The 23,697-nt window shown below is 42.4% G+C and overlaps 1 protein-coding gene across 2 annotated transcripts; it reads right to left on the bottom strand.

The window, feature by feature from the left end:
• Positions 1-19,957: 19,957 nt before the first annotated feature.
• PTTG1 (PTTG1 regulator of sister chromatid separation, securin) lies at positions 19,958-22,893 on the bottom strand. 2 transcript variants are annotated; one of them, XM_057409854.1, is made up of 5 exons: positions 22,782-22,893; positions 22,289-22,467; positions 21,555-21,639; positions 20,694-20,843; positions 19,958-20,185 (listed from the first exon to the last, which is right to left on the bottom strand). In XM_057409854.1, exons 1-5 carry the CDS (start codon positions 22,861-22,863, stop codon positions 20,106-20,108), a joined length of 576 nt encoding a protein of 191 aa, XP_057265837.1. In that variant the 5' UTR covers positions 22,864-22,893; the 3' UTR covers positions 19,958-20,105. The 2 variants fall into 2 exon arrangements, with proteins under 2 accessions (XP_057265837.1, XP_057265838.1); XM_057409855.1 differs by having other exon boundaries at positions 21,555-21,636.
• Between the last annotated feature and the right edge of the window lie 804 nt (positions 22,894-23,697).

Below are 23,697 nucleotides of genomic sequence, written 5' to 3'. Positions count from 1 at the left end.
ATATTTTTGAAGAAAACTTTTTTTTTTTACAATGAGGGTGATAAAATACTGAAATGTTGCCCAGAGAAGTGATAGATGTGCCATCCCTTTAAGTCCAGGATGGATGTGGCTCTGGCAACCTGGTCTGGTTCAAGATATCCCTGCTCATAGCACAGGGGGTGTACTACATGACCTTTGAAGGTCCCTTCCAACCCAAACTATTCTATGATTTACACCTAGTTTGCAATCTGTACACATTGCATCTGGTTAAAACAGTAACATAGAAAAGTCCATAATGAAAATGTCATTTCAGATTTTTACAAAGATCTGGTCACCAGCAATAAAGACTTCTAATACCAGCTATTCTTTTTAATAACCTCTATAGCATATACTCACAGCATAGTTACAATATAGTATAGTTTCAGTTATATTCCCAGTAAGCCATAATAAGTTACAGCCTGGAGGCAATTTCACCAAGTTTTTTGTGTTGAAAAATACAAGCATTTATGGGTTTCATATTTTTTTTTACGTATCTCAGCTAACAGGATGAAACACTGTACAGAGGGATACAAACAGTGTGAAACATATTGTGCACACTGACACAACTGGAGAAACAGCTGTATTAACAGCCCCCAGATGTTGTAAGCTGGAAAGCAAATTTTCAGCCCGCTAATAAGGGTAAAGAGAACTGAGAAGTTAAAGCCCCTTGCAGCTCTGTGAAACACCATCTTTATCTACTCATTATAACTTCAGCAATAAATTTCACTCTAAGCATGCAAGAAATTTTATACCAACTGACTAATAACGAGGATGAAGGAAAAGACCTACCTCTTTGAATATGGAGCTGCCTCCAAACCCAGTAACACATTCTCCCTTGGCCAGGACAGCTGATCACTGTACCCACGGCAGATGCTGGAGGTGAGACACATACTACCTCCAGCCCATGAAAAGACAGGCGGGGTGGTAAGACAAACTGTTCATCTGAACCAATTCCTGACAAGTGTAGGGGAACTGAGTGAGCCTGAAATGACTGGTCAATCCATGTGTTTCAGATGTGATCTAGACACTCAAAAACATAGGAAGAGGGTAAAAAGTAAGCAGGAGAGAGTATATGACCATTTCTTGTTCCCTTCCAATCTTCATACTTGTAATAATTCAAAAGAACAGGTAACATTTGAGCTGCTGAAACTACACAGATTTTTACAGCATTTGTCACTGCATAACTACTATACTATTTATTATTAATCCCAAATGGGTAGGTTCTGTATTAGCTGTTAAAAACCAAACAGGCAAACATCAATTAATCACCTTTTTGTAACTCTCCCCTTATCTAAAAAAGGAAAGTGACAATCACCCAGCAAGGAGTTTCTTTGGAAAAACACACTGTAATAAATAACAGCAATGTTGGTAATCCATTAAAAGCCAGAGATATTTTTTTTTCTCCAAAGTGGTTCAATATATGAATATTGAGATATAAAAGATTACTGTATTTATATTTTATATTGTAACTATACTGTAGTTATTGAAAATAGACTATGAATAGCATGCAGTACATTATATTCAATACATACAGTCTGGTTCACTATTAATTTACTGAAATAAACGAGTGTGATATTAGAACAATGAAACAGCTCAAGTACTGTGAAGCCAGCCACAGTTAATGCAGAGAATGATACGTGCCAGTTAAGGTAGTCTGGGAACAGTGAATTTTGACCCAGCTAAGGAACCCTAACCCCTGGGAGCTATTTAGGCAGCATTACTCAGCCAGAGGGCTGTGGACCTGCTGTCAGACACCAGGAACTGATCCATGAACAGTCTCATTTAGCAGATTAAAAAACACGCCTCTATCCCTATGCTGTTGGCAGGGATGCACAAGCACTGGCAGACAGAGCTAGGAGCCTGTTTATGGATGCTGCCAGGGATTGCCTGCAGGTGCAGACAGCTCCTTTTCGGGCATGTGAAATGGTCCAAGGTTTTTGTTTCAAAGGGGCTCCATTAGAAAAGGGTGAGAAATGCTGACACAGCCAGCCTGGGGGGAGCCAGTGCTGCCTTCCTCTGGGATATGCTCACCTGTTCAGGGTTTTAAATCGTGCTCCCCTTGAGCTCACCTGATCTGATTTTAAAGAAACATTTTTAGGTGCTTTTTTAGGTGCCATTGAGATTCAACATAATCACATCTAGAACCCTTAGTCAAGTATGCTGACTACAACTAATGGTTACAGTGAAAAGCAAAGACGTTCTTTGATGCATGCACAGACTTAACATAAGCTCGTTAGAGGTGCCAGTATGGCCTTGGATATCCAGTACCCACTAAAGGATTAGATACAGCCTTGAATAAGTTTTTTGTAGCTTCTCCTTAATGAATTCCCCCAAGAAGGTCACAGGTAGTCACTGACATACTTGAAACCTCTCTTACCAAAGATTCCCCATTGCAACCTCAGCTGCTTGTCCTGCCATCTCTGCAGTCCTCCCCTTGGGAGCTCCAGGCCCTGCTTCCCAAGAAATAAAGCTGTATTAAGCACCAGTGAAGCCCCATCCTGCAGCAAATTAGGATAGAGTACAGATACTTGAAAAGCTGCAGAAGAGAGTAGCTGAAGCCCTGCTCATGAAATTGGGGAATTGGTTCAAAAACTATACACAAAATCTATTTCAATAATGAAAACTGACTTTTCTCCTTTTTTAACTATAGGAAAAGATGGATAATGTGTTTATTTTGACCAATAAAAAGACATAAAAATATACATTTTTATAATCCAAATAATTCACATTTTCACCACCATTTCCCAAAGAAAATAAAGTCCCAACATTCTCCAAGATGACAATGAAATACAGGCAGTTCCAGTAACTGTCTGTACCAAAGATAAGGCTATGAGCAATTTTTATATCCACTAAGCAGAAAGAATTAAAAACAAGGCAAAAGAAAAATGCAATTTGGCTGAGCCTGGAATGATTTTTCCCCACCCCCAATTATTTGCTGAAGACAAAACACATTAATTTTAGGTACATTACAAGGGCGTTTTTTGGACCTAAAACAAACAAAAAAAAATTGTTTCTTTTTTGTTATCATTATTATTATTATGAAAACAGAATTTCTTTAAAAAATAAAGGCTTCATCCTGAAAATGTTAAAATATCACAGCTTTTTACTATTTGCTGCACTCAGTTAAGCTTTGTAGATTATTTTAGCTCATTCAAAACTGCATGTTTCAGCAAGCAAACTATTCAGAACAAGAAAAGAGTAACTCCCTGTCTCTAATCAGGCCAAGAGGTGGAAGGATGGGAGCTGCCTTATCCTGCGGACTCCAGAAACCCATCCCTGCTCCTTTCTAACCGAATAGGGAATTTGTTGGAAATTCCACCATGGAAAACTGTGGCATTTTCTCCATCTCTTTTTTCCATACTGTAAAACAAATTTTTGAATGCCTAAATAAGCTCAGAGCACAGACAGGAAAAAATAGATAAACCATCTTCAAAGAAGCAAAGGATCAACATGAAAGAAAACCAGGTATAGCCAGTCAATCCCCTCGGCTGCAATCTAACATTGCACTTTCAAAATCAGTGGCATCTGATGGAAATCATCGTATCATATCATATCAACTAACTCACATCCTCTCCCTGTTTAAATAGTTGCTATTTAAGTGGGTTAAAATACAGATTTAAAAGGAAAAAAACATATACATAAATCATAATACAAGGAAAACATTAATATACATAATGCTACCACCACCCCTTGTTTCTGAATTGCCACTGGATTTGGAATAAAGTCATAACAGCGCTGGAAGGACAACAGCAAAAAATTCCTGCCTGGTGAAGAGAAGCATTAGAAAATGTGCAGATTCCCTATGCACACACAATAAAACAGTATTTAAAATCATTCTAAACTTCTCATTGCATTAGAATAAATATAAATGACTCAAATACTTGATCTTGATTCTGCTGTTGTTTACAAAGCGTAAATCTGTCAAAGCTGACAGTATTACTCTGGTTTAAAGCTGGAGGAATTGAGGAAGAATTTGGCATTTTGATTCAGTCTTTAGTGTGCAATTTACCTTTCACATACACAAAGCATAGTGGCTCTCAGGCAGAAGATAAGCATGTAATAAATCAGCTTACATTTTTTTCAGCTCTTACTCACAGTGGAATCCCCAAAATTCATTTTATTTTATCTTTTCCCACTCTTCAGCTTTTTCTCTTTCATTTTCCTTCCTCCTCTTCAATCACCACAGGTTTGCACTTCTCATTTTCTATTTTACATCACTCCGCTTTGCTCTCTACAATGGAAAGACAAACAGGCAGAAAGGCAGACAGACAGCAGGGAGAGAGAGACCCAGCCACTCCAAGGTAACAATCTCAGACACCCACATTCTGGACGATCTGTTTCTCTCTCAAAAACATTTTAACTTTATAAGGGAAGGAATCAAAACTCATTTGCATACAGGTTCATTCCATCTATTCAGCCCACCCGTTTATAGCTCTGGAAAGTCCCTTTCTGATTCCCTGGTTGATAAAGAGCCAGGAAGGTAACGCAACAGCAGGGAGAGGTGAGAACTGTTTTGCTGACCTTGCAAGTGGGGCTTAAAAGAAACACTCCATTCACCTTGCTCAGATTACCCAGCTGGGAGATTTGGGTGCTTTCTATCCTTTAGATTTCAAGGTTCAGACCATGCATGTAGAGCTAAAGACTGAAGTCAGAGAAACCCCCCCTCTTGCATAGGAGGAAGCTCTGGTCAGGCGCTCAATACTTCAGCTTCCTGACTGTACGCTCCGCGGTCTAATCTGGGGAAATCCTGAAAACGTTATCAGATGCCTGATAAGCTCTTTAGCTTTCAAGTACATAGTGATTCAGTTTCGGTCAAAACCTCAGTTGAATACAGTTTTAAAATCTAAATAAAAAGCAAGACCCTAATGGAGAAGAGATTAGTCCTGTAGCCTAACAGCTCTGGTAGCCAAAATAATGTGACTGATGTTTAAAACCGGCATGAACAAATCTACTTTTCCATACCTGTATCGAGATGCTCGATGTGTGTAATTCCAGCTTATTAGAAAGGGATGGAATTGAAGGTCTGGTTAATTAAATGCCTTTATTTATCCACAAACAAATAATGCAGCAGAAGCAGCAGCACAGATTGCATACTCTATCTTAATGTTCACCACTGACTTGAGGCAGATTGATCTGCCTCAAGAGAAAGGGACTGCTTGAAACACTGGTACCCACTCATCCCACAGGCTTCTCAGGCAAAGCTGGCAAGTGTGCCAATCCATGTTTTGCTCAACGTAGACACTTGTTTACCAGGCATTAGACAGATGTTGCCAAACCTATTTCACAGCCACTCATCGCAGGCTAACAGCAGGCTCTACTCTTTGATCTGTGGATTTAGCCCTGAAAGAGTAAAGCTCCACCACCTCAGTCTGAACCCCCAACATTTTCCAGTTCTGGTGGGTACTGAAGCAGGACTCACCCTCAGGAAATCACTCCCACTGCACTGGTCTCCTTCATCTCAGTCAGGCCAAGGAGATTTTCCAGGATACATTCCAGGAGGTTCTCCACACACAGCCTCTATAGACCTTGGAGAAACTCACTCCATCTACAAGTCTGGAAGCAGCTAGGAATGTTTTCCCAAGTACAGGACTGCAAGCAGTAAGGTTTTAATCTGTTTTCCAGTCCCAATGAATAAAACATATCAAATGCAATTCTTGAGAGCTCTGATGTTTTCTGCTGCATTCACCCTAAGGGCTACCACAAAAACAAGCTCATGTATGGACCAGCTACTTTGGAGAGAAGAAAACTGGGAAGATATTTACTGTTAATAACCACATTCCTCTGAGTCAGTACAAAGGCTCAGGTTGCCCATACTCAGGGCAAAAGTATTTACCATCTTTTGTTTCATCCCAAGATCTGGTTTACAGATCTCCATCTAGGCAAACACACAAAATGCCTTTTATAAGAGCAGAAGTTTCACACACAAAATCATTCCTCATTTTAATACCTGTGTTAAAATATGCAACAAGAGTAATTTACACTGGAAGACAGATCCATTGACACTGAGTCCAGATCCAGATGGGAAATATTCCAAAAGTTTTGAAAACATCTGGAAATAGGATTTTGCTTTTCACCAGCATAAGACCTTGTGTTAGCTAACAAAATACCATGTGTCAGATGCTACCCAGGGTCAATTTTGGGCACAAAGAAGCAAAGGCCCTCATAGGCTTAATCAATAAGGATGTGCAAATGAATCTGTGCAAGTCATTGCTTAGGAAGAGAGGAACAATGATATTTCAGGCTGGGATTGAGCTATATTTGCAGTGTTCAGCGGTACACCTTCCAAAATGCATCCTCGCTCTAGCCCCAGGTTTAAAAGCCTCTTTGTAAAAGACACTGAACTAAATTAATCTGATCCCTGCTGACCAATACATCCTTGCTGGTTCTTTAAGTAAAGATTATTCAAGTTTCCTGGGTCCCAAAAGGAACGTTTCATTATGTGCATGTGTTACAGCTGGATAACTTAAAGCTAAACACAACCCGAGTCCCATGGTGAGAGAATCACATTCCCCAGTCCTCAGCATATCTTCCAAGCAAAAGCAAAAAGGTGATCAGGAAAGCCTAAGCATTTACACAGGCCTTTACAAAGGAAGGATGACAGGACAAGTTCTCTGCTTTGTGAAACAAAAGCAAAGGCTAACGGGGGGGGGAAGAAAGCTTGCACACAGTGACTGATGAAGGAAGAGACAGACAATACACTGTGCACTGCTCAGCAGCTGACACTGATCAGGACAGTTATTATTGTCTTAGCATCTCATCTGGAAAGTTTTGACTAACTGAATTTGGTTTTGGACAGGAAGTCTAAATTCAGTGGCTGGAATTTCTTGAGGCAATATTATGTTAAGCCAAACAAGATAACACTACAGCCCTGAGCGCAACACTATCAGAAGCACGATGTGTGGTCATGCAGTGCTTTCTAAAGGCATTAAATCACAGCCCAGGTGCCAGAATCATCACCATCAGGTGGTTCCAGCTTCTCCCCTTTATTTATTGCTGTTCACTGTATTCTGTATAAATGGCTGACTTCCTTCTTTCACTGGGGGGAAAGGTCCTCACAAAAGGAAGGATCTCTCTAAAGTTAGTTAAAATCTTTACAGCAGTATAAGACATGCAGGCATCAGAGATAAATCAGGTCCTGTATACAAAATATCTTTCACAAAGTATATAGCCTTCAGAAAGCACAGTAGATATATAGCCACTTCTTGCATGATTTCATAAATCTTCCAACCCTGCTGACAGCAATTCATTGTAACAGACAGTGAGATAACACCATGAGCTATGAATTCCAAGAGGAGCTGGAGCCTGGTCCCATTGAAAACTATGGCACAATCCACAATGTTTTTTGAAGAAACTGGGCTTTCTCCCTCAGTACTGTTAAAAACAAACTTTCCCTTGTTTCCCCTGGGGTACGAGTTCTTAATAAGCCTGGGTCTTTTTCTACACTATAGAGTCTCATACAAGTACATATATCAATTTTTACTCTTGTGCTTCCAGTTGTCAGGTTTCTTTAAGCTGAGTTGACTTACAAATCTTCTGAGCTCTCCCATTGATTTCTGACTCATTGCTTTAACATCCAATACAACTTGCTCAAAAGAGATTAGGCTGACAGACAAACCCAGATAATACTTTATAAATCATGCATCTTACATAGCCCACTTTGCACATGTACAAAAGCTATGGTCAAATCACAAGCCAGGTAGGATTTGATTAGCCAATTCTTATTTTGCACTATTATAGACATATAAATTAGACACTGTGCTCCCACTTCATCTGCAAGCAGTGAAGAGCTCTGTCAGGCATGCTTGGGTAACAAAGGAGAGAGGGGATGGCAGAAATAGCCCTTCCGCATACTCCTGATGACCTGTGCAGCCTCCAGAAGCCACAGAGTTCTGCTCGTGGACAGGACTCACAAAAGAGGGAGGAACAAGCCAAGACAGGAGCACTGCAGCTGCCCTACATGACACGTTTCTCTAAACTGGGAAGCTTTCCCAGTAGGAAATGCCTGCAGAGATTCATACAGAGGCATTAACCTTCCCCCCAGTCTGTTTGTGTACATGAGTGCATGTACATGCACATAATTCTTATCCTAAAGGAAGGATTTTGCTCTGTAGTTGCACAGACGGCTTGGATGTTACAAGAACAGCTTTTCTCAGGGTCACAGAAGCCAGATTATCTGTCCTAGTGCCTTAAACTCCCACCAGAGTTATTCTGCTCAGGTTTATCATTCTAATAATTGTTTTTCCATGGCTGGCTTTAACATGCATGGAAGCCAGGCTGAGAGCCAGTACAGCACAGACCCCACCACGCACCCACAGATCTGCCCCAGCTCTGCCCTGGCCTGCAGCACCTCTGCTGCTCACTGCTGCCTGAGATAAACCCTGGGCTTGCCTGCACCCTGCACTTGTGACAAACAGCTCTCACCAAGATGAATGCAGCATTTCAATGGGTAAAAAATATCTGCTGCCACCCTATCAGCCAGCTTGAGTGAAAAGAATTGATGCAGAATAGTGTCAGGCAGCACAGTACAATGTCTGTAATAAGCTTCATAGATGGCTTCACTAAGATGCTTTGCACTCAGAAGTTAAAGAAAACAGGAAGGTTTCAAACGAGTTACTAAGGCAGGAAGTGAGTCAGCCCTGAGCAGGAGAGACAGCAAACAGCAACCCCTTTGCTGCAGATACACAGACAGGGGACAGAGACAATCACCCACAAATGAAGCGAGTGAGCCTGAGGGCAGAGTATGCCAGCAGAGCAGGAGCAAAGAGGAAAAGGGACCCTTCCTCACCGACCAGTGAAGGGAGGGAAGTCCTCCATGCAGAGGACCAGTTTGCCTTCTCGCTGTAGAAGCAGCCTAACCACCAAGTCACCATCTCATCCCCTCCCTGCCCAGGTACATTGAAGCATCTCACACAGCTCTGCTCAGGAGGAGCAGCTGAGAAGCGTCCTCCAGAATAACTCAGCTGGGATCAGGATTTGAAGTCCCCTCAAGCATCTTGATATCTGAGCACTGGCCTCTCACACACTCATCGAAGTACTGTGCTATTGGAAATAGAAACACCAACACCTCCTCCTCAGATGCCATCCTACTCTGCCCGCATCCCACATGAGAAGAAATCTCTCTGAAAACACCGTCACATCAGCCTCCACAGACCAAGGAACATCTTAGGAGGGCTTAGGCATAAATGGGAACCTAGCTTCTTGTCCAGAAGCAGATGCTTACCTTATCAACTACAGTAAACAGAAGAGCAATAGGCCATCAGTGCTACCACAGCTCAGCTGCACGACGGCAGAAGTTCTGAGGATCTGCATGTTCGGGATAGGTACAAAAAAGGCCCAAATCCTTTTGTAGGTGTGGCTCCAGGCACACAAATTATATCTAAAAATAGAACCTGGGTTCTGAAGTCACACAGACACCTTTGAAAATTATACTCCAGCGATTTGACGGTACTGCCCATCACACAGAAATGCTGTCCTCCTGGTTGCAGTACCAGGAAATAACACTCAGCCCTTAAGTCTGGACAGTCACACAAGCACTGAGGCTCTTGATGGGCAACAAATTGCCACCAACTTTTGCAGCCTCCTAAACAGGGAAATAAAGAACTAGCTGTTCCACGGGTAGTACGTCAGGTTCCTACTGTGCTGGCCTCTGTTGTGAGCACGCTGTTGAAGTTCTTAGGAGGACAAATCCATTTTTGCTCTCTTTATTAATCAGAAAAACAAGATGCTAGTTCCAACTAAAAAAAGAAATACCTGGAGAAGGACAGACAGAACTGGCTGAGACCCAGCACTACAAAAGGCCTTTTCCCCTCTGCTCCTTCCAAGAACAGTCTTCTACAAAGCAGCAAACCACTGTAGCGAAAGACTTCAGAGTCACAGTATGGTCACATACACCAGGCTGGGGAGCCTGGATATAACTCAAGTAGAATACGAGCTTCCTCAAGGCGGTTGGATTTCAATGCAAAGCATTTCCAGATCCTTCCTAGTTTCAAAAGAAATTCAGAATAAGGCGTGGGAAGACGGGCACAGAAAACAGAACTCTTCAGAGGGAGGTTTACCAACACTGAAAGAAGCAGTTGAGAACCTCTTATCTGAGGAAAAAAGGCTGAGGCAAGATTGGGTAGAAAGTAAAAAGTGAAATCCGGCACCTGGTTACAACTTGCAAGTTTTGAACGGCTGCCAGCGGAATAATTATTCTTAGAAAAGTGCTGTGCTGTTGGAACCAACTTCCCACAGGAATGATTCCGTTTTCACTTTGGTTGTTTTCTCCCACACAAGCTCTGGGAGGTCAGCACTGCCTCTGGAACGGGGATACCGCATTCACAAAATGAAGTTTAGAGAGTAGAGATTTTGTAGGTCAGCTTTGGAATTAGAAATCTTGGTTTCCTAAGAATGGGACACCATAACTGGCAGTTTAAAATACCTAAAAGGGATTTATCAGCTCCTTCACAAAATCCAGGAGGTGAAACACAGCAGGCTTTACTCCAAAAGATCATGCAGCTTCTAAAAGCAGCTCTCCAGGGCTGTGTATTTTTTAAGGAAGATGATGGGCAAGGACTTAACAATACCTAAACAGCCTTAGGAAATGGTTTCAAGCTGAAAAGAGGTTGAGAGCAAAGAAACTGTCACTCACTGTTTGCTGCTGGATGTGTTTAGATGAACAGAACTTGGTACATTCCCTGAAAATAAACAGAGTCCAGCAGAGAGAATCACAACACTTCTCCTGCCTGGAGTTTCCACAGGCAACACGTACAGAGAGCCACAATTCTGGCTAACCAGATGTTTAAAAGGAGGTTGGTATCATGCTGAATGAAATGCAAAATGCTCTGAACTACTCAATTCCAGCAGTACAATGTATTTGATTAGAGAACAAGACGGTGGGTTAGCTAAACGTGATGTTAGTTTATAGATTCCTGAAGCTGGAATGGTTTTGCTCACCTGGCTTAGAGAAAACTGAAACCAAACAGTAACTGGTTCAAGCTTGGCTTTGTTGCTTGGGGTTTTTCCTCGTTCCAGAACTGAGTCATAGAGGCTTTGCAGAACCTGCACTGGAACAACAGCCAAAGAAAACATTCCTGCTGAGGAAAGAGTTCCGCTGAAAGCTGATATCCCCGATGGGGACATCCCAGCACAGAGGGTGTCTGTGCCTGCTGCGATCTGCCGTGTGCTGCAGCCCCAAGCCCTCGCAACGATTCACCAGCGCATGGAGCAGCCCTTCCAATCCCTGCCCTGCAGAGGTGTTCAGTGCTGCTCTTCAGACTCCAGCAGGGACCTGCTCACCACGGGGACTTCCCACCTCTGTCCAAGCTGCTTCAGAAGGAAGGCTGGCTATAGCCACGTTATTCACCCCACAGGCTGGAGAAGGGTGTACTGCTCTGGAGAGCAGTAAGGAAGGGCCTGCAGGCATTTCCCTGCAACAGTCCCAGGGAGATCCCTCTCTGCAGGGACAGGCACATGTTGGTTTTGTGTCTCTGTGGAGAGCTGGGAGTTTACCAAAGGAGGAAGAACAGGATGTCCTGGGCTTCATATCCCAAGGAGCTCTGCTCACTCTCCCCTGCACTCCCTCCAAGGTGCACACACAGAGTGCAGCTGTAAAAAAAACACTGCAGGGAATATTAATAGTTCCAGATATTTTTGCTTAAACCCTCTAAATATCCAGTATCCCATCCCTGCAGTGCTCTAGGCCAGGTTGGACAGAGCCTTGGGTGACACGGTCTGGTGTGAGGTGTCCCTGCCCATGGCAGGGGGCTGGAACTTGATGATCTTAAGGTCCTTTCCAACCCTGACTATTCTGATTCTATCCCAGCAGGTTACTTGCGGAAGGTGGGCAGCAGCATCTTGTCTAGATGTCAGAAGCAATTCGAGCAGCAACAGTGGAGAGAAAAGTGACAGAGAAATATGAAAAGGCACTCTCTGTTGTTGCACAGCAATCACTGTCACAGCGCACGAGAAAATACATTTGTTTTTGGGAGAAAGGGTCAGTGTCTGCCCTCTGTGAAGACAAGAGCCTATAATTCAGGATCAAGGAGAATCCTCCTCCTTATTTGGATCTACGTCACGCACACAAGCTGCTGTGCCCAAAGAAAGAATTGGCAATGGGAAGCACAAGTAAGGCCACTGAGAGCTAGTGATGGCTGCGTAACTGGCAAAGCACATGGAGTGGTGATGTGCAACAGAGGCCATAAGGCAGGGGCTCTGCCCCTGCCCTGCTGCTCAGAACTGGTCCCTGCACCCTGCAGTGAGGCTGGGGCTGAGGCCTCGGAGATGCAGCATCACAGCAAAAGGAATGTGGGAAAAGCTGGTTTGTGCCCACCCTTTCCTGCCATCCAGCAGCAGGGCCTCCCTGTCATGGCTCAGCCTCTCCTCTTGTCTTTTCACAGCACCCATATCAAATCCCCTCAGATGCCATCACTGAGGTCTCTGCACCCTTCCACAGCCATCCTGCATGATCATTCACAGCAATAAACCCACCTCTCACCCATGAAATATTCTCTTCATGTAACCCCAATTGTGTCATCAACGTTTTGTCCTGATCCTTCAAAGCTCCCACCCTGACTTTTCCATTTTCACTCAGTGCCTGGTTCTGCCATCCACCGAGACTTTGAACAGCAGCACAGCAAGTTCAACACCTCACCAGACAGCAAATGCCCTGCCTTGTCATTCCTCTGCCAACGAGCATATTTGTAACATTATAGGTATTACAAACAAATCTTTGCAATAAATACATGCAAACATGACCATACTTAAATTCATTTTCGCTTCTATATTCAGAGATGAAGACTGGACTTACACAACACTGAGCTCACAACCACTGCAGCAATAAAAAGGTCCTGGTTTTCCCTACAGGCATCAATCAGTCTGGCAAGAGGGGTCTTTCCTCTTTCCTGCCACCAAAGCAAAGGGCCACCTATGTCAAACGATGAGGCTTGTCTCTCCTGCCAGCATCCGGAGCTCCCACCTCCCAGCCATAGTGAGGACAGCCCAGTTCTCCCTGTCCCACCTCCCCAGTTTAACCACCTCCAGGTACGGCAAGCCTTGGCATGGCCCCTCGTTGTTAGTGTGGTGAGCTCCAGTTCTACATCCATGCCATGAAGTTCACCCCATGGGCTTTCCCACCATGCCTGCTGGACCCAACCTGAGGATTTGGGCTCATTTTCAACCTGCAGCAGGAAACAGAGGGGAAAGGCACCAAGAAAACAGCAGCTCCCACGTGCTACACTCTCTGCAGAGACTGTGTGCAGCAGCTTGGTTTCGAGACATGTCTGGAGCAAGGCAAAAGGGAGCTTGGATGTACGCACGTGAGCTGTTATCACCCCCTCCCGACTGCAGCGCTTTGGAAACTCCTGGGCTTACTCACAGGCTCTCAAAGTTTTGCTCACTGAAATTTTGCCTGCATTAGGAGAGAGCAGAAGATGCAGGATCCAGTCTTTAGGAAACACAGGAGCAGATCCCACAGGGTTGTTGAGCGTTCATGTGAAAGTAGGGCTCAGCTGAGGCTGCAGTGCTATAAAAGGCTGGATTTACAGCATGCACCCCAAGGGTCACTTTTAGTTACACTGGTGCCTTACCTCTGTACTGCTGGGCAGAGGAAATGGGGTCAAATTTACCTGCAGAGCTCCCCCAACCATGCTTTTATCTTTTCTGCAGGACCTTTTCTCAAGTCAGAAATACACAAGATCCACACTTGCCATGAGGAGAGGCTGACAGGTCAGCTCCTATCAAGGAGGCTCAGGGTTAATTATGAAAATGAAACCAAATGTGTATTGCTGAAGCCAACCAGGATCCCTGAATGTAAAAGGTTATTTCTTAAATGCTCAAATAGCTCAAAGAACAATTGCTTCCTCCAGGATTTGGCTTTATGAGGAAAATACTTAACCCCAAAACACAACACTTGGGAGCTGAAGCATGAGTGACATCTAAACTGGGCACTGGTGCCAGAACACACCTCAATGGTACAGCAAGGTGATAGAGGCCTTTCTCACATTAGAAATCCATGTTTTCTGGGACATTCTGTTGGCTGGTTTAAGATCTATGAAACCTACTGCGTTGGTTTTGGCTGGGATAATTAATTTGCTTCACTGTGTTTTGGATTTGTGCTGAAAGCAGTGTTGACAATACAGGGATGTTTTTACTGCTGCTGAGCACTGCTTACACAGAATCAAGGCCCTCTGCTTCTCACACCAGCCCACTGCTGGGAGGAAGCAAACAAGTGGTTCTGCCAGCTGAGATTAAACCACAACAGTCCTTTTTGGCACACCACATAGGGCTCAAACAGTTCTAGATAACAACAGATTTGGCTGGAATGTGCTAGATCACATTTGTACCTGTTATTACTGTTCAGCTATTAATCAGCAGGCTCCTGTGCTTGCCATGGAGCTTGCTTGCTTGCCTTACTGTAAATTAGAGTCTAGTGCTCGTTAGTGGCTGTTTTTTTGCCTTTGCTCCTTGCTGTACCACTGCACTGCTCATCATCTTGGTCTACCATGCCTGGGGACATTCTGATAGCAGCAATGGTGGTGCCCCAGGGCTGGCAGACGGACAGGACACCGGTGCTGTTTCTGTGCCGCTGTACTGGACAGGCTGGAACTCCAGTGTGAATTTGAGTTGAAGGCGCTATGACCTGTGGATGGAGCAGGACACCCCAAAGCACCTGTGGCTGTGGATAAGCCCATGCCTGAGCAGGTTCATCTCTAAGTGTCTGAGGCTATGGTTACGTCAGGCTATGCTGGAACTAGAAGTTGAATTTAAGATACAATAAGGGAAATGTTACCAAGAAGACTATGTCTCCACACATATTATGTCTATCACCCTGCATCATTCTATTCTTTGAATCTTCAGTGTCCCATGTAAAAAACCTTTGCTTCCCCTTTTTCAAATCCTTTTGTGTACAGCCACACCAGTCATTATTACAAGCCCAAAGGAAGCATAGAATCAGAATGGTTAGGGTTGGAAGGGACCTTAAGATCATCTAGTTCCAACCCCCAAGATGAGCCTCGCCCTGGGAAAACCACCTGCTTGATCATGGTGTCTCCTCTGCCAGATAAGTATCTCTAATTCTGCTTCAAGTAACTGAAAAATGATGGAAGAAAAAGAATCTTCATCACCAAAACGGTACCTCCGTCTTACTTGACCTTCAAGGTCCTCAGCAACTTTTAAGATAAGTTTAGCATCTCAGTGATATCCTTGCACACTGCTTTCAGCTCCATGAACCTCCCCTCAAGCTTCATTGACTGGGAGAGATCACCTCACCTGTGTGAAAAGCACAAAACAGCCACCCCAGCAGGTTGTTTGCATGCTCCTTTTTCAGCCTGGCTTTCTTCATAATCTGACTGCAAGAAAATACACATTAAGGACATTTTATACCTTCTCCCTCTAATGCTGTAGATCGTTCAAGCACAACAGACCCACCATGCTTTCAACTTCTTCCCAACCACAGTTACAAATAAATTTATCAGTGATGCTTTTCTTACATGCTTTGTAACTTTCTATGCAAAAACACGTGCTTGCAGCCAGATCCCAAACAACCAGTTACTAAGTGTATATTGTGTATGTAAACTGTATATAAACTTCACTATAGCATGTTGGGCAGATCAGTGCCTATGTCTCTCAGAACACAGTTAGTACCACCTTGGGGATAGTTAGAGGGACATTATTGTATTTCTATACAGCTAACACTAATAAAACTACAGTGAAACTAAAAGTTACAAGATTCCTGGCTCTGCTAACCCTAAAGAGACCAATTGCCTCAGGCTTCTAATTCCTCTTCTTTTTAAGCAACAAAAGATAAAAATGCCCTTGGCTGATATACTATTCCCTGCAGTCATAGGGTAAAGGCACTCTGAATTCCTTAGTGCTGACTTTTATCCTCCATTTCACATTAATGAAGCAAAAAGAAACCCATTACAGATGCCTGCGCTGTGCACCAAAGGCAAACATCACACCACAGCTGTCAGGTTGAGGGAGTGAGAAGCCGTAATACATGCTGTTACCATGGTGCCACCCGCTGCCAGAACATTACAAATAGGATGAATTATCTGATGTGCACTGAAGTAATTTTACTCAGCCTGCTAAGAGATTATTTTTCTGTGAATCTCCAAGTTCTCCTTACAGAAATCCAGGTAAGGATTTAAAGTGATTCTCACAGCCAGAAAGCTGTCAAAGATTCTGCTTTTACAGAGTAATAACCAACTTAAAAGATACCTGCTCTGTGTACTTGGTTACAATCCAGATTTGCCAATCATGGTTTGCAGTTACAATGATTTAAGGCTTGTTCAAACTGAGAACAAGCATTTGTTTTCATCACAGCCACGCATTTAAAATCCCAGATTTTACCTCAGATCTTTGCAGGAAGTCGTTCAAGTAAACCAAAACATCACAAGCAGTTTTTTGAATAGGACTTCTGTTGTGCAGGGTAGTGCTCAGACACCATTTTGAGCTCAAGTTGCATCTATTTCTGACAATACCCCATCAGAAAACAAAACTTTACCAGTATAAAAAGCTGCATATATCAACATTAGAACAGTTAGGGAAGTTGATTTGTCAGTCACTGGTGGAAGTCAGTGTTAACTGAAACAGCATGAAGCAGTGCCGAATTCCCAGCACTGTCCTGATACTGAGCATCAGGAAGCCAGCCCTTCAGGGGCTGACACAGACTATTTTGTAGTTACAGTTCACATTTTCTAAATAGGAGACTCTGCTTCTGTGACTTCCATCTCCTGAGGTCACTGCAGGCAGGAAGCTCAGCCCACAGATTGAGTCTCACCACAGCTTTGTTCTCATGCAGGTCACAGGAACATGCATTTCTCTTTAACCCCAGCCAGCCAAGTTGAAAAGTACATGAAATGGGGAGAGGAAAAGCCAGCTGAAACAAATGGATCTTTCTGATGAATGTTTACAAAATAAAACTTTGCAAAAGCAAAACTCTGGACCTGCATTAACCAGAAATCCCAATGAAGCCCCAGATGAGGTGCACTACTATAAGGAACAAAGGCATTCCCAGTCACCTGACATTTGGTGCTAAGAATTAACATCTAACCAAAACTGAAGTTAGCTTCATCATTCATCTGCTATAGAGACTTCTTAACTCTGGATTTGTCAAGGATGTGTCTGAAATTAACCATTAGCATTTATTTGTTTTGAATCTTTTAAACCAAAAGGATCATGGACATTTTAAAAAGCTAATCAATGGTTAAATATTAAATACTAATTAGCTATCGTAGTAGTATAAAGAAAACTGATTTCTCCATTGTGTTTCTAAGTAAAGTTATATTCCATACAGAAGCTTCCTAGCAACACTCCTGCTTTGGCTCAGAGATGGGCTACATGATGAAACATACCTTTTTCTTCTCACCTATTTACAGATAAGATCTTGAGAAGTGCTTGCTTCTAACTCAGACCTAGCTTTGACTGGCTCGTCTTGCCTGCCAGCAGCTGTAAGATAGGATTTGTAAGAAATCTGATGAAACACACTAAAAAGGATCCTAACAAAAATGTTCCTCTGCACCCAAAACACCCTTTCATATTTTTTTATAGGAAGAAGAAAACTGGATGTAGGTAAAGGAAAGGACACAAAGCCTATGACTGTGTCTTTTCCCCTAGACTTTGAAAGGATTTAATAATTTAAGCAAAATATGGTTATGCCAGTATGAACTCATACCATTTATTCTAGCATTGTTACCTTCTGTTCTACACTGCAGCAGCATTCATTCTCATGCAAGACCAACCAGCAATATTCCCAAGTCTGACTCACACTTTGCTTTCTGCACACCCGTTCCACTGTAACCACAAGCAACAACTTTTGGGGATTAAAGTCTGTCAGTACCAACAGGCCTATCTGAACCATTTATCACCTTTACAAACATTAGTCAAATACCCATTTTGTCATAAAAACTTACAAATACCAAGCATGTTGTAAGCGTTGACATGTGTGCATGTATACATACATGGACTCAGCACAAAAAGCTTATCTCCAGAGGCTCAAATAATAGATCTGGGTGCTTGATCACAGTGAATATTTTAAACCAACCAAAAATAATTACATTTGCCATGATAAACATCCATAACAGAAAGCACTAGTGTCTCCCTCCAGACAAAATGTCTGTACACACAAAAAGTTACAGCCTACATTTCTGATGAAATCATGTCATATGCTTATTGGTATCTCATACCACATTATCTGGTGCTTCGCATACCAAGGACGGTTTTTACCCATGTGGCTGCTTAACAAGGGCCGCATGATGGCACTGTGTAACCAGTCTCAGTGCCTTAATTACAGCCATTTCTGTGTAAAATTTGGCTTGGACTGTTTTCTCCCAGCTCGTTTGAACTGGTAAAGACTAACAGGCAAAGGAAGATGTGTTTTAACACTTTCTTTTACGGTTATTACAGTTTAAGTCTTGCAGCTGGTAGTCTATACCTATTAAACTTCTCTCAGCAGAAGTAGGCAAGTTATCTCAGAATCAAAATCTATTAAAATGCAATTAAGGATCAGCCAAAACTGGAAAACTCTAAACAGAATTTCCTCAATCATATTCTTTAGTTTGATATTCCCCCGAATACTTTGAAGTTTGAAAACAATTACAAGAAACTGAAGACAAAGACCATTTATTGTATAATTCAGTACAGTTTAGCACTTTAGTCAATACCCTGCCAAGTTTGAAGAAACAGAATGAACACCTTTTCACTTCATTAAATCTCTGATAATCCAGTAACAGGAAGTTTCTAGTCCCAAGTGAAGGTTAGCAGTTGCAACAGGACAATTCCAAGAAGGCACATCTACCCCCCAACGAGTAAAAAGCATTTAAGGGAACAAAACATCTTGAGGAAACATCCATAAGTAGGAAAAAGTAAAACCGAGTTTGCTGTGCTCTGCCAGCTACCCTTTTCAAAACTAAAAGGAGCCTTCATTATGCCATCACAGCAGGGCAAATACATTCCTTTCAGCACCTGCAGACCAGACAACCCATTGAAAAGCACAAGGGCTCCTTCACTGCCTGCATTAAGCTTCCTAGAAGCAAAGCATGAAAGGACTATGGTTATAGATTCACATCTCATCTTCATGCAGTCAGGTTGCAGCCACAGTATGCCTCCAAGCAGCAGAACTGTGGGATGCAGCACTGATCCATACCAAATTAACCCCATTCCTTCAGTAGAGCATTTATCATCTCATAGTTAGTTCACAAGCATTAAAGTGTATTTCTTGTTAATTCAGACATTACTGTAAAATGTGAGCTGAAAAGCTGGTCTTGCCATTGTTACTGCTTGCAGTTACATGGTGCCACAGTGCAACTGTGTAATGGCAATACCTCCTGTTCAGAGCTCAGGTGCATCATAGAATACAGAAAGGCTTTCTACCTCAGCCTGTGATCAGAACACAGGCACAGCATTGCAATCCATGTTAAGCATGAGCTGAAAGCTGAAGGCAGCTCAGGCTGCTGTCATACAACTAGATCAGAACACTGCCCAACAGCTGTAGAAGTAGATAAGTGAAGGCTGACAATTGACCTGCTTTATGTAATGAAAAACAGGAGTTAAGACCATTAAAACATAAGAAAAATATATATTATTGAACCTGTGTGTTTATAACTTGAAGGCTAGGGTTTCATCACAGAGCACAGACAGTATCCAGCAATCAGCACTACAATGATGTACAATTAGAAGCAGTCTGCAGCTGCATAAGAATCCAACACATCTTGAACCACCACTGTAAATAGTAAATGAGTTCAATAGAGAAAAATGCCACAAGAGTACCAGCTCTAGTACTTAATGGACACTAGATACACAATTGTTTAAAACTAATGTGTATTTAATAAAGTTATCTAAATAGTTCAGAAGGGCTTCAACCTATCATGACCATGTAGTCTAATCAGCACATACTAACTTCCAGATACAGTGGACAACAGTGTATCGTACTCTTGCTTTGAAGCTCACCTGCTCCGCTTTAAGTCTTCTTTTTCAAAGCACTGCTGTACTATCTACATCTTGGGTCTCTTTAAAAGAGACAAATCTAGTATTATACAGGTTAGATTAACTTTTATTTAAAAAATACAGAACTATGAAATTTGAACTCAATAGAAGCTTCAGAATATGGATTAAATGTCATAATTCGGAGGTGGCATGTCAATGATCTCATCCAGGGTATCAAGGAAGTCGGCAGTTGATTGCAGCAAGTCTGAAAGTTAGAAAAAAAAAAGTTTCTCATGAAACCCAGAATCTATATTCCTAAATATAAGTTAGCTCCCAGTGGATTAACATAAGGCCCCTGAATTATTAAGGGAAATAGTCTGATTGCCTAAGAAAACTCAATCAGTTCACAACTTGAAAAATCTGTGGCTGTGCATGAGATCATGCTAGAGTACCTCAAAGCATGCAGCCATGCATAAGCCCACAACAGAGCAGGTAGACCCTTACAAGAAACAGGGCAAGTGCAGCATTGACACGACCTAAGCTGGCTCGGGTGCCTAGTAACTCCACACCACACCACCTGTCTACAACACTCTGCAACATCAGTGAGACCACAGCCTGTACTAGTTAAATTCAGCTTGACTACACCTCAAAAGCTGACAGTAGTTTTATTCTGCTAGCCAGTAGAGCAGCGGCAGCTCACTACTGCAGTAGATTCTTTCCTAAACCACAATGAGCACTGCGTGTACTGAAAGTCATGCCAAGTTTCCACTTACTAGACTCCCATGAAACCTCTTCAATCTTCACAGGTGAAGGAACCATGTTCACACATCTTTCATATGTCCTTTCAAATACCATGAGGGGAACACCATGCAGGTTGATATTGCTTAGTTTGTGCTCTTCAGGAAGGTCAAAACTCTCAAAATCTATTTGAGAAAGACACACTGTAGTTTAATAACAGTGCACAGCCTGAGAAGCCACAAATTCTCCTAGATTAAATGAAGTGACAGCAGGTCCAAAACAGCACAATCCAACAGTCCCCACTCTATTGGGTATTTTTTCACAGTTATATCTTAGTTGTCAAAATCCCATACACCACAAAAGTTCCTGCTTTACATTAACAGATCAGTTTTTTGCACATTCACTTCCAGATGAACTGGACAGCTTAAGGACACACTTTGGATGATTAATAGACTACCTGCAGTGGGCTGTGCAAAGAACAGCTTTAAGAGTTGAAGATGAAACTATTATATCCTACAGTAGTAGGAATCTTTTCAGTTGCAAGTTACTGTCTCGGCATACAATCAAGATTAGTCTGCTTTTCAGTACTGCTTAAGTACTCCCTTGAATACTTGTCTACCAGTTGCTATTTTACAAACTAAGAGACTATAGAAGTAGTTTCGTGCCATCGCAGTAAAAGGCTGACTACTACATCTGTGGAACACAGCTATTGCCATTAGAAATACTTAAATGAGAATGAGATGGTATTTCAGAAGTAGCAAGCACCCTTATGCTTAAGGACTCCAGAGAAATGCAATGCTAACTTATTTGCCACAATAGTTTAGAAAGTTTTGAAACAAAGCAACACTCGTGAAAGCCTGATTGTTCATTTTGATAATTACACCAATAGTTCTTACCTCGAGGATCAAAAGGAAACATGTTTTCTATTTCTGGCCACTGTTCTTCAGCCATTGCATCACAGCTTTCTAAACCTGCAGTCTTCTTAGTGATATTAAAAAGAGGAAGTTACATTATTTGAGCTACTGCAGTTTCCATTTGTAATGGTATTCCTGTGCCATAGCAGGTCTACAGACAAGAATGCCTGCTACAGACAACAGCTATGCCTAAGTAACTTCAAGACAAATAACCTGGAGACAGACAAATGCTTCAGTTGAGTTTATGTAGTAAAACACTACAGCAGCAATAAATCACTGCACTGGAATATTTACACTCATGATACTAGGTTTCTGATACTTAACATGCAAACAAGACATTAACTCAGTATTTTCTCTAGAACCACTACTTTGCCATTTGGTACCTCCTACGCTCCTGTATTCCTTGTGCTGGTTTTGGCTAGGATAGTGTTAATTTTTTTCTGGTAGCTCATATGATGCCATGCTTTGGATTCACAATGAAAACAGTGATAATAATACAGAGATGTTTTAGTTATTGCTGAGCAGTGCTTACACAGAGTCAAGGGTTTTTCTGCTTCTCACGCCACCCAAGCATAGGCAAGAAGTTGTGAGGGGACACAGCTGGGACAGCTGACCCAACAGATCAAAGGGATATTCTGTACCATAGGACATCATGCTAAACAATGAAAACTGATGGGGAAGCTCCCCGCTGTCCCTCCTAAGTGTGTTGTACTCACTTTGTTTGCAGCACAATGCTGACTTTTCTGTCTTATCTTTTCCAACTTGCTTGTGACTCCTTGAGTTCTATTCACATTTCCAAGAGCCTTCCTGACAGAGCGAGGTGCAGCTGGAGACGTACTGACTGTTTTTTTGGGAAGTGGAGTCTTAACTTGCGTTCTTTCAGATAAGATTTTTGCTGGAGTGGGTGGAAGAAAAAAATAAACAAGCTTTAGCACCATATCAACCCTAAAGCTTGCTTCAGTAAACGCATATGCTAGAAAAGTAGCCATCAAAAATCATTGTCCATCACTTAAAACTCAGGATCATAAACCCCATCTATGACAAAAACAGAGTTATCTCCATTTTTATGGTATTTGAAGAGCTTAGTAGAATTGCTAGAGAAGTAGACATAGGGATAAAAAACTATTACTGATCAAAACAGTGATTAGCAAGACATGGATTTATGCACTTTATCTGATCTCCTGCTGTTTTAAGGCTGCATGTACTCACAAGATCCTGAAGGGAGTCTTAGCCGATTCTTAGTATTGCCAACTTCATCATTCTCCTGATCAATAAAGATCAGAGTTGCCATCTTCAGGTTGAGAAGACTCTGGAAAGGCCATACAGGAAAAAGAGGAAATTATTCTTATCAGCTTCTTTTCCACCAAAGCACACTTTTTAAACAAACTGCATTAAAGACAATACAGCTGCCATGTGCTGGTCCTTAGACAAGGGGGAACAAACACGTACTTCACACCATTGAATAATAGTTTAGCTACAGACCCTTATGTTTGAAGGCATTATTAGTGCACATGGTAGCCTCATAGTCCTAAAAGAGCTTATATGAGTTCAGGAAAGAAGTAAAGTCTCACTAACAATCCTACACGGAAAGATCTAATACCTTTGGCTTGCTTTGTTACTTCTTTGTGGTTTCTTTAGTACAATAAGAGTACATCTCCTAGCTAAGCAATCCAGTCCTTAGCTCAAAACATGTAGCATTTGAGCACATAAGTACAATTACAGTTATTTTACTAGCAGAGACACCTTTTCATGAGAAAAAGAAACCGATGACACCCTATACAAATCGATAACTTCACTACATTTTTCAGCCCTAACCGAGATAACAGATCAGAGCACTTCTTCACACTGTTAATTAGTATCCAGGCAGCTCCCACCTGGAGCTTGCCACTGCCATTGCACAGGTACGCAACGACCCCTCATTCAGTAGGAGCCTGAAGGAAAAAGCTGCTTTTAGCTGGTGTAGCTTGAAGTCAAGAGCTCAAGCACAGTCAGAGCAAGACTTACAGCCGCAGGCCTCAGCGCTCCCCTTAGTTCAAGCCACTTCCCGCACTCCGGCTGTAAGCGGTAACACCACCCACCCTCCGCTCCCCCAGCCCAGGGCCCACCTCAAGCACCACCGGCAGGC

Source organism: Pezoporus wallicus, unplaced genomic scaffold (genome assembly GCF_028554395.1).
Source record: "Pezoporus wallicus isolate ANWC-B61680 ecotype Strahan unplaced genomic scaffold, APGP_CSIRO_Pwel_v1 contig_4309, whole genome shotgun sequence".
In the NCBI taxonomy this organism is placed as follows: Eukaryota; Metazoa; Chordata; class Aves; order Psittaciformes; family Psittacidae; genus Pezoporus; species Pezoporus wallicus.
Note: the sequence above shows the minus strand (reverse complement) of the source record. Positions and strands in the feature narration are given on the sequence as shown.

Bases quoted from the DNA above. Each gene is read 5' to 3' on its own strand.
- PTTG1 (XM_057409854.1), bottom strand. From the start codon at position 22,863: ATGGCAACTCTGATCTTTATTGATCAGGAGAATGATGAAGTTGGCAAT. The intron at 22,468-22,781 runs GTGAGTACATGC...CACCCACTCCAG, and splicing joins AAGACTCCCTTCAGGATCTT to CAAAAATCTTATCTGAAAGA. The intron at 20,186-20,693 runs GTAAGTGGAAAC...TCTAACTTTCAG, and splicing joins AGAGGTTTCATGGGAGTCTA to ACTTGCTGCAATCAACTGCC.